This window comes from Homalodisca vitripennis, chromosome 8 (assembly GCF_021130785.1).
Source record: "Homalodisca vitripennis isolate AUS2020 chromosome 8, UT_GWSS_2.1, whole genome shotgun sequence".
Classification (NCBI taxonomy): domain Eukaryota; kingdom Metazoa; phylum Arthropoda; class Insecta; order Hemiptera; family Cicadellidae; genus Homalodisca; species Homalodisca vitripennis.
The window spans coordinates 29,714,028-29,726,355 of record NC_060214.1 but is presented as its reverse complement, the minus strand read 5'-3'; the positions used below and the strand labels follow the sequence as shown (position 1 = coordinate 29,726,355).

Here is a 12,328-nt window from a genome sequence, read left to right as displayed (position 1 = left end):
AAAATATGCTGTACATAAAATTTAATATCTTTAGGACTGGTCTAACTTGTAGCAAAGACCAAAAAATACATTCTATTTTAATAATAAGTATTTAATATTTCATATTATGATGTTCCATTTCTCCTACTAATTCTAAGCCTCTGAATTTGTCCTTGAGACTTTGATTAAAAAATACTTAGAATTAGATCATTGGCTTTTCACAACTCTACCACTACCATCTATTTCCTCCTATTATCTCTCTTTGAACCCAATCATTCATTATCTCTCAACACTAGAGAAGGTATAACTTCTTACACCCACATATAGATGTGAGAAATTATGCATCTCAGGAATTTCTGTTGCACGTCTATAAGCCACCTCTAAGTTACAAAAGAACATACTAGTAGAGTGACCATGGGTATGAACTTGTTACCTTAACTTCATATTAACATTACTATTAACATAGAAATCTTGTGTTTCCTTCACTGACTAGATATCTTAACTACTTTAACCCTTGAACTGATGGTAATTGCTCTGTAAATACACACACAAATCTCAGCCATTATTAAACACCTCTGTAATACTGTTACATCAGTAAATAAAAATATGATCAAAATTTAACATAAACAACCAAAAAATGATGTCTTATTATCTTCTTTTGCTTATTCACAATTTAAAGCCATTAAAGACATATAACGATGAAGTGAGACTAGTGAGAAATATTTAATACATGTTTCTTTTAGGAATTAAAATACATTTTCAACTATTTACACTAAGTAAGTTAACACTTAGCGAGCCACAAATAAATAACCAAAACTACTCCTAAGAGCCATACACCTTAAAAATAAAAAAATTCCCACATACCAAAACCAATTTTTTTTTTATAATTCTTATAACATAAGAGGTAAGAAAAACAACAAAATATTTTTTTTTACTCTTTATTGTTAATTTACAGCCAAAAAATGGTCAAATCATAATTTCACTGAAAAAAAATTAATTTTGACATTCTATGTGTTCATATATAAAATTAACAATAATTGAACACAATTATTGTAATATTTTACAAAAAACAAGCATATAATAATTTTTATTTAGAGCAAATATAAAGAATATAGTAAAAATGTATATATATACAAATTAAATAAAAGCAATGAAACTACAAAAAATTTCAATTTTCCAAGTATAAAATAAAGAACACACTACATTTTACAATATAATAACATGAGAAAACTTATAAATGATACTTATTGAAAATGAGCTACATATATGTGATCCTTAGGCGTAGGTTTATTGTGTGTGGTACAGCTCAAAACACAGGTCAGGATGCAAGGCAGGCTTCGACGCGCACGTCTTGTGCACAATAAAGCCCTACATCTCGATAATAATACATAAACTACACTGTACATTCATTAACATCAAAATTGAAAAGATAAATACGCGGATCGAAAATGGAAGGGCGAATTAAAACATCTACCTCACGGAAGGCTACAGGCAGACTGAGCGCGCGTCAGTAGACATCGTTGGCTCTGCAGGAGACTATGAATATCCGGCCGCCCACCATTTTGTCGCTCGTCGAACAAGACCCGTGACCTTCAAAATAGACACAAACGGTTGTCCCTTGTTTAAATAAAGCTTGTTTAACAGTTTTTACTAATTTTGTTACCCAGAAATGCTTTTAAATAATATATAAAAATAAATATTGATTTTGCGTCAGTGGACGTCGTTGGCTTTTAGCGCTAGTTTAGGCATGACGTCTAGTAACGTCATTGGCTCGGAAAGGGTTAATACATCTCAAAGTAACTGTACTTTATTCACTTCACACCATTTTTTGTTTTTTTTTCAAAAGGGACATACTTAAAAAGTACATTAAAAAACCAACAGAACAATCATGTTTTAGAAAGCATGAATTATTTTTTTAAACAACCTTGTAAAAGGAATTAGAAGTTAGTTGAACAAGCTGACAGTAAGGCAATCGGTGGAAGACAAAGAAGTGGCCTACACTCGTTATTCAACTGTTTTTATTAAACAATTCAATATATATTTTTAAACTTCGATATTATATAATAATCGTAAGCAACAAGAATTAAAATTTATTAACAACAAGAATAATATAATTTTTAATAAAACTAATTTAACAATAACATTAAAACATAAAAAAACTTACTAAAACATTAGAGGAACTTAACAATATTTATAACTTGCCCAGATAGCAGTGGGTAACCGCATTTACAAAATGGAGGAAAGGATTCTCCCCAAACTTACTTCTCTGCGGTACAAAAATTTACAGAAATGGTCCAGACAGTCTGTCAGTATTCCACTTCTTAAACTTCTTTTGACTGCTCGCCAAGAACTTTCGATAGTTTGGGTATTTGCACTGGTCAATGGATCAGTGAAGTTTTCTCTATAGTGTACAGTAAAACGTACAAAACCATGATCAATTAAATAAAAGTAAGACTTCAACAAATCCGTTATGGTTTCTGGTTTAACATATTTTAATATCAAAGATATTAGAGTTTATTAATATCCCAGGTTGTAATTTCTTTTGTCTATTTTACATTCATCTACTTCTAGTACAAACCCTGGACCACCCAACGTTTCCTCCCTGACAAACTTATCATCTAGCCAAATGAAACAAACTTCTCTATAGAAAGAGTTAGTCATCAACAGTTTTGTTAGACATAATGTACTTTTCATCACTTCAGCCTACCATCAAATAGTCATAGTTATCTAGTTCATAGAGAAATAGTACATAAGAGTGACTATATTTCTCATGCCAAACTTAGAACCTTCATATACCCTGTTTGCAAAACCAATTTTTGTGAAATCGTGGGTGCTCTCACCTCTTTTTTTGGTATCTAAATACCACCATGTTTGCACCTCTGACACGAGTATTCATTTCATTTTCACAGTTATTTCATGATGGGTTTCCATGAGCTAAACACAAATCTTGAAGCCACTCTAAACATATCTCATCACTTTGTAATGATTATCTCACACAATTTCCTCATATTAATTGCCATTTTCAAGTTCTTAAAATTCCACAAAATTAAATTGCTTTTTATTGTTTACATTAAACATTGTTATGGATGACAAGTTTAAATCAAATGTAAATTTTAATAAAGTGTAATATCAAAATGTTTTTAGTTAAAAATTTAAACTGTTTGATAAAAACAATCGAATAACGAGTGTAGGCCACTAATTAAAGAAAAGAAGCGATGTTGGCACGAGTCAGCCCCTCCATCCCAATCTCCTTCTTGTTATTTTGTGAATAAGTAGGTTTAGATTAGGTTATCGCTAATATGTTACTAGTAGTAAAAAAGTTAAAGACAACCTTTACAAGTGCTCACACGATCTGAGCTTTAATTTGGGTACAATATCAAGGCTGTTTTACTTCTTTCGACGAAGGCGCCACCGAAAACCGCACTGATGATCAGGGGCATTTATGATCTGTACTTTCCCAACCTCAGTCCCGTTCCAGATTGTCCAACGTTTTCGACGCCTCATCCTTTGGCACCATCCTGCATTTCTGGTGAAGAAAACCATCCCTCGTAACAGTGCCTAAATTCAAACTCAGATCATGTGAGTGCTCGAAAAAGTCTATTTTACTTTTTTATACTTATACTTCATACGTATGTATAGCTTAATAGTAAATAGGGACAGAGTGGTATCCTTCTCACCGACATCACTTCTTTTCGGGGCACAAAAAACAAGAACCGGTGGTCATAATGACCTATAATTTATACAGTAGGTCAAATTAAGGCTGTTCTTTCTAATAATATAATTTTTTTGGTCACTGATATAAAAAACTTTTAAAAAATAATAGCCTCCAGATAATACCGAAGTACTATAGGTTTTATTAATATGTTGACCTTTAAAATATAGTCTCGAAAATAGCTGCTTCAAAAGGTGATTATTAAAATATTAAATACATTTTGTTTATCTAAAATCTGTATTTGAATTCCAATTAAGTACACTTCAAAGAGTAAGTTTTGTATTATTGTATTTAGCTTAAAATTGTAAAATTAATATAGTTTTTATAAGATATTAACCCAGAAACTAGATTAGTAGTTTTTCATGAACTAGGTTCAAAGGATTAATACCTTAGGATCTGTTCTTTCTAGAATCGATGGGCAGTTTTACATTGCTTCTGAATATAAAAGAGAATACAGAACTATTATTACTGCTATTGATATTGATTTTATGATTGTTACAGGTTATTTGAAGAAACTATTTCTTTGTTAATCGCAATAAGACTTCTGGGGAGACCATCACTTCAACGGACACCTCTGTAGTACCATAGCAGCATGAATTAAAGCAATCCTTGAAAATCACGATCAAGAGCAAAATCATATACTTATAATGTTACTGATTATTTGTACCAATAAAGCACTACACAATCTGTGAACGATACGTTTTTTACTTTCCTGAATGCTATTTTTCATACATTTATCCTGTTTAGGCCTACTACCAAAAATAAAAGTTACTACGTTGATAGTTAGCTTGCTATTTGTTTTTAATTAAAATCAAACATCTAGATGTCTATGAACTATTTGATAGTTTAAGTTAACCCAGGAACTGGTAAAGTGGTAATTTACAGTGCATTTTACCCACCGTGAGTACAGTCACGACAACAGTATAATAAGTGTCCAACACTCAAATTATCGATATTCATGGGTAACGAATCTTCGATATGATTACTTTAACTAAATTATGTATAGATATTTCAAATTATAGTATAGTCTGGCTGTTTTTATATTTAAAAAAAATAATTTAATGATGAATAAAAAATCTATCTAGGCTATGCCTAACAAACAAAACAGTGTATCGTTTACTTACTTTTTACTATTTTGAAGGATAAACATGTCTTATACCTTGTGATACAAATAAGACATGTACATCGCTATTGTACTTACGACCATTAAAGATGGGAAGTATTAGTGTCAGTAACAAGTTAATCAGTGTTAACCTATTAACGATGTAGGTCTACCGTTATTTCAGTAACAGCTGGACTGAATATTTTGTAGTTTTCTAATGACTACTTTCTGGTATTAGGTTACTCAGTAACCAGTAACAGCCAAGACGATTTCATGCAAGCAATGAGGCTAGGAATGGAAATATATGGAATGTTAGTACACAATATAAATAGGTTTAGATTAGGTTATCATAAATATGTTGCTAAAGTTAATGATAACCTTTACAAGCGCTCTCGTGACCTGAGCTTGAATTTGGGTATTATCTCAAGGATTGTTTTTCTTTTACGTCAGAAATGCGGGGTGGCGCCAAAGGTACCAACGAAACCCACACTGATTACCAGGAGCATTTGTGATCGGTTTTTTTTCCTGACCTCAGATCACATCACAGATTGTCCAATTTCTCCAACGTCAGGTCACATTGCACAATCTAGGACGTGAACTGAGATCGGGAAAGAACTGATCGGAAATGCCCCTGACTGTTAGTGCAAGTTTCAGTAGCACATTCAGCGACACCCCACACTTATGACGAAATAAGAAAAACATCTCTCGAGACTGAGATAGTATCTAGATTCAAGCTCGGAACACATGAGCACTCATACACATGTAGATTTAGTCTCAGTTTACTTGCAACTAAGAAACGTCATTTCAGTAACAGAATGATGCTAATACCGAGATTGGATCAACTGGTAGCAACATTACCACAGTAACAGGTTACATGAATGTAAAACCTCAAAAAAATTATCTTGTAATAGGTTATTGACAAATAATATCATTTCCCTTCCTAGCACCTCTTACTCAAATACCATAAACATGATTTAACTTTGTTTGAAATAATTTGGAAAAATAATGCCTAACTGAATTACATTGTAGACTTTTAGGACTGTATTATTGTGAAGTTATACTTTTATATTTATAAGAAATATACGCCTTTTAGATTATAGAAAATAATACAACTGCATATAAGCCTATATTTTCTAAGTTTGAGCAGCGTAGTACACACAATATTATTTCACAGAGTAAACATATCTGACAGCATTTAAATTGTTTTAATTAATATTTTTGATTCCATTCGAGAATTGGGCGCTTATCATACTGCAGGAACGAACCTTTACGTATTACAATTTAGGTGTTATTGTATATAAATGGTTTTTTAACTATTCAGAGCTATTACAGTATTATAGTCATGATTCAATAATAAATGCCTTGTATAACATAAAATAACATATCCTAATTCAAGTGGTTTTTAAATAGTAAAGACAAAAAATGCAAACTGGGTGTTTCGGGTATGCTACACTTATATAAGAAAATCACAGAGCTCGTCAACTTCCACGCAAGCTAACCACTGTTAATTTAAGGTGGACTCTCCCACCCGCTTTGCCTTTACCGAACATCAGTGACTCTAACAACTTTATACCAAAACCGAACAAATCCGTAACATCAGACACAGTAATCAAACCCATGACTCCAAGGCTAACTCCCGCATCCGAGAGTACCACCTTAGACTACACAGCCATCCTGACTCAACGTCTGGAATGTGCAGATAGCTCACTCAGGGAACCCGCTGTTGCTGTTTGGGGTAGAGTACGATAAGCAGACCCGGTTTTTATATCGATTAGTATAATCATCGATATTTAACCCTTGGTACGCTAAATAATCAGTAGGAACAATTACTATTACACTTAATTAAATTTTTTTTTCTAAAGTTTATTTTTTTATTGAATATATTGGTTAAATAACATAGGAAACCACATGTTATATTACAAAATTATTTTTATTTACATAAATACATAATAAAAGTTTTCAAGTAATTTCAATTTTTTTTTTATTTAATTTTTTTAAGACTTGATATATATATATATATATTAGTTTAAAACAATATAATTTGGATTTGTTACACTTAATTAATGCCAAACATTTTTTCAGTGACCATGTGAAAAATGCCAGCCTGTTTTCAAAAAGTACATGCGAAGAATGCCAGGCCCTTTTCCCATAATTTAACAACTATTTTTTAAAAATGTATATAACTTTTTTATTTATTGAAGGAAATTATCCATTGAGGTGTAGTTTTTACATAATAATGTGGAGTATTTAAATAAAATGAGTATTACAATTTTTACAAATTTATATAATTTATATTTGTAAAAAACAAAAAATAAAAAAACAAAAAGTTAAAAAAAGTGAGTTTGAACATATAAAAGTACTTTTATTATTAGCCTTAACTAAAAAGTAGTCACTGGCCATTGTACTAAATTTATTTGTTAACACACACACCAAATTTGAAGAACTTACTTTGAAAAATAGAGAAGTTACAGCATTTTATCAAAAACCTTGTAAAGTCCACATTTTACAGTAAAATTCTATAAGACATATTTTGGTCAGTTTCATTCAAAATCACTTTATTTACACGTGTTGTTTAGCCCAATGTATAAAATTGTTTGTTGAAATAATAAAGAAAGTAGGTTACATAAAATTTAAAATTAATTATTTACAATATAGGGTACATAATTTAAAATTTTTTAACACTTGTGTTTGCAGAAGCACAAAGTATGAATCTCCCTCTTTTACTCATGGTCAAATCTATTTACAATAATCACAAAACTAATAATAATATAAACAAACTGTAATAAACAAAAGAAAAGCACGAATAATTCCCATTAAAACATAACGTAGCAACAACGTATTACCACAGCAAACAAAGACGCTCACTGAATGATTGGATGTAAATGAGGTTGAAAACAGCTTATAGCCTATACGTCGTCATATGTTGAGCATAGAGTAAAAAAGATTTTATTGTATCAATAGTACTAGTGTCTAGATAAAGTAAGCAAAGTTTAGTGGCATTTGGTCAATAATTCAAACTACAATATAACAAAAACCGGACGAGCGCCCCCAGCGCACGTCTGCATTTTTCGTAAAACCTAGTGACGTGCGCTCGCGGCGCACGTCGGCATTTCTCGAATAAATAGTTACGAGCGCTCGCGGCGCACGTCGGCATTAAAAGGGTTAAAAATTAAATTAACTTAGAAAGCACAAAACAGTTAGAAAATTGCATAGTTAGAATTGAGCTTGACTTCAAAACAGTCATCCGGATGGAGAGCAGGCTTGGCATCGCATGTCTTGCACAGATAAATGGTTTCTTTCCTCAGTCCTCTCTTCAAACACACGACGCACCTAGCTGTTCCTTTTTCCCTTTTTTTTCATAAAGTCAGTCTTTACACTATTAGGTTACTAAACAAACAATGCACGTTCAGCTATTGTTTTCACGAGCGAGTTTACCCGCTCCGAGTGTAGATAGACGGCAGGCCGAGTGCGCGCGCAGGCGGTCACGGCCAACAAAAACCAGATGTTGTGACTGATGGCAGCTGTTTTGATGTGTCACGCCCTACCAATATCACAATGGAAGACAAAAGAAGCACTCATGCACATTATGACGGTATTTCGTGTAACTTAAATGTATATAATACGTTGTTAAGAGATACCGCGAATTATACCGCTTAGCGCGCTACGGGGGAATTACGATCGGCGATATATACCGCTTAACACGTATGAAGGGTTAATATTCATAAATTAAACACGAATCTATCATATACAATTATCAACAAATCTACAGTCATAACAACAATCATATTTGAAATTTAAATAGTCAATATAATACAAAAAGTGGCAATATCATAAATAATAAATGAGCTATAACGATCAAACAAATAATTAGGCCTAGAACTAGAAATAGGAAAAGCTCATGTAAATTATAGCAAAATAATAATATTACAAACACATATAACACAAAATACGAAATGTGCTCAACTATTTATGTTTTCTCCTGGGTAGCAATGATTAAGGTAAGAGGTTGATGAAAGCATCCGCACTATAAAATCGTACTTCTCTTCTGTGCAAATACTCATATACTTAGAAGATCTGCAAACAGAAGTCATAAATGTTGCTTATGTAAAATTGAAATGGGTAGGGTACGATAAGCGGACCCGGTTTGGGTAGGGTACGATAAGCGGACCCGGTTTTTTATATTGAATAATGTAATCATCGATAGCTAATATTCGCATCTCAAATCCTAGACTATCAATCGATATAAAGTATCTATAGTTCTCAATAACAATCATATGTTTTAAATTAAAATATGAATCTAATATTTACAGTGATCAAACAAATTATTATAACCAAAATTAGGAAAACTGAAGACGACCATATTTGGTCCTCTCACAGTTAATTTGTTTCTTACCCACAAATTTCACATAATGGGTTTTTCCGCACGAGCCCAACATTTTGAAGTCATGAAAAACATGTCATATTATCTTCCAAACAATGTCGGACTTGTAACTCTGTAGAACACTGTAGTTTTAGAGTTCAATTTTAGTTAAATTTTAGAACACTGTAGTTTTCTAAAATTGACTGCCATTTTTAATAATCAAATGTTACTTATATAAAATTGAAATGTTACATTACGAGTATTATTTTTAAGTGTTTACAGCTTTTGATATGGTTAATTGTTCAAAATAATGGTAAATATTAAGATCAGCGACTACCGCTCCGATCGCCGTAAGGTTTTTCGTACTAACACAGGTTAACGTAATTTCACCGAAAAAAAGAGTCCCGATTATCGCTAACATATAAAAACCAGTTTTTACGGCAGTACAATGTTGGCAATACAAAACACATAAATAACAAGATTTTCGACTATCAAACTAAAAACAATGGCCGACCATGGTCGTTTTGATGAGTTGACAGTAGTCACGTGACAAACAGGAAAGTTTCCGATTGGCCGGGCGGATCACGTGACCTGTAGGACGGCTTCGATAGACCGCCAGACGTAAACAAACAAACCCACATGGACAAGGAATAATTAGTGAAGTTATTGAAATGGCGTGCGATGGTTCTTGTCACACGCTAAAAAGACCCTAGCTTCCCTATTCAAAACTCAGATCACGCGATGCTTGCCCGCTGCGCAGCGCTTTGCGCTGCTTGCTCTTTTAGAAAAAAAATTAACTCGAGCTTGCAAAGTCCAAGCCCAGATCACGCCATGACTGCTTACACACACAAAACTCAGACAGAACTAACGCAGGTTTCATTACAGGCAAAAGATAAGCGGCGCGCGTTTATTACTGATAAGATAAGACGAGTTTATACTAGAATTAGTACATGGACTACTGCCCTACGAACTAATAACACCAAAAAAAACAAATAAATGCATTGTCAGTCAGGTTTTTCAAATTTTGTTTTTTCCAAAATTTTTTTTTTGGGGGGGGGGAGTAAACGGCTACGGCGATAATCGGGACTACTTTTTTCGGTGAAATTACGTGCCCTGCGAACTAATAACACCAAAAAAACGAATAAATGCACTGTCAGTCAGGTTTTATTAATTTTATTTTTTCCAAAAATTTTTTTTGGTGGGGGGGGAGTAAACGGCTTCGGCGATAATCGGGACTATTTTTTTCGGTGAAATTACGTTAACCTGTGTTAGAATGCAAAAAATTACGGCGATCGGAGCGGTAGTCGCTGTTCTTAAGATTTGCCAAAATAATTAATCAGTATCAATTGATTATATCGATGGTTATGATTAAATAATCGTTTGCCAATTACGATATAAAAAACCGGGTCCGCTTATCGTACCCTACCCCCGGTTTTTATATCAAAATTGGCAAACTTACTTAAATATTACAAATATTACTTAATCACAACCATCGATATAATCAATCAATGCTTGTAATTATTTTGAACAATTAACTTAAAAAATCTATATCAAAAGCTGTAAATACTTTCAAATAATACACGTACGGTAATTTCAATTTTACATAAGCAACATTTATTATTAAAAATGGCAGTAAATTTTAGAAAACTACACGACATTGCTTTGAAAGATGATAAGACATGTTTTTAGTGGCTTCAACATATTGGAATCGTACCGAATACCCCATTATGTGAAATTTGTGGGAAAGAAAAAACTGTAACTGTGAGAGGAGAAATATACATTCAGTTTTCATATTTTTTATTATAATAATTTGTTTGATCACTGTAAATATTAAATTCATATTTAAATTTAAAACTTATGATTGTTATGATTGTAAAACTATAGATACTTTTATATCAATTTCGATATAAAAAACCGGGTCCGCTTATCGTACCCTAACGAAACAACCGAATAACGAGTGTAGGCCACTTTTTAAAGTCTACCCAATTCTATACCAGTTCTAGAGTTAATGAATTGTTCGATTTAGCAAATTTTATATAAAAGTAATTGCATTAAACTCAATAGATGGTGTGGAAATAACTAAACTGTAAATTTCCATTAATTTTTTACCTGGCACCACATTATCTGGTCAATTATTTCAAAGGTCATCTTGACAAACTTTGTGCATATTTCACTCCACTAAAAGCATGATAATGGGCAGGATAACAATCACATAAGAACAACTAACTTCAATATTATCAAAATATTGTGATGGAAATCCTTTGTTTATAGTTCTTATGAAATACTGACCAACACAATTAGAATAAATATCCTAGGGTCTTCTGGGTTTTAAATGCATTATCTGTATTCCATATATTTATTGCCTAGTTTGCTAACCTTGGTTTATTTGCCTAAAACGAACAAAACTTTTAACCATTGCATTTGAAACTTCTGTAACACATTTACTATGAATCGGTAATGCCACATTCTGAAGAATGTAAACATGATACGCAATTACAATGTTACTAACATAACATGCCTAACATGTTCACCTCACATACGCCTAGAAAGTCAATAAAAACTAGTATTTTGACTTTACTAAAATAATACACCATACCTCTTTCCAAATTCCCAGAAAACTTATGAACTTTTCTTTCTTCAAAATCTGTCATAATAGATTAAAAACAAACTGTAACAAACCTCAAAGACAAAAAACTTCATTTTTCTCAACCTTTGTACAGGTTAGCCAACAGAAAAGCAGACAAAACAAAAGTAACCTTTTTAAAACATCGAGGAAAAAACTGTATATATTGTATTTTACATAACAACGTTAAAAAAATCCAATGTAAAAATGTTAACATATTCAAATTTTGTACTTTTTAGAGCACAAACATTCAAATATTACCAGTAGAAAATGTAATAATTATTACCACCTCATTTTATTGTGTATATATTTAACTTTCAAGTTTGTTGCAACAGGAACATAAGTAATTATATTGTGATTTTCAGGTCTCGTATATACTAATTTCTTTTGAATAATGTTAATCTGCATTTCTTCTTTATGAATAGATACCACAATCCAGAATCCACCTTAAAATTCCACTTTGGTATTAAGTAATTTAAGAGCCTTCTTTATATTGCCTGATTTTCAAGATCATATAGTACAAATATATTTTTATGAATATTTATCTATGTA

The 12,328-nt window shown here is 32.0% G+C and overlaps 1 protein-coding gene across 3 annotated transcripts in view; it reads right to left on the bottom strand.

Moving 5' to 3' along the window:
- Positions 1-11,858, bottom strand: part of LOC124367467 (telomerase-binding protein EST1A) — a 113,750-nt gene extending 101,892 nt beyond the window's left edge. For 2 of the 3 annotated variants that reach the window (XM_046824297.1, XM_046824299.1), the window contains exon 1: positions 11,750-11,858. In XM_046824297.1, the coding sequence (XP_046680253.1) occupies positions 11,750-11,804 (55 nt within the window). In that variant the 5' untranslated portion in view covers positions 11,805-11,858. Of the gene's footprint in view, positions 1-11,262; positions 11,455-11,749 lie in introns of those variants that run through there. The other variant, XM_046824300.1, reaches the window with a different exon arrangement.
- Positions 11,859-12,328: the final 470 nt, after the last annotated feature.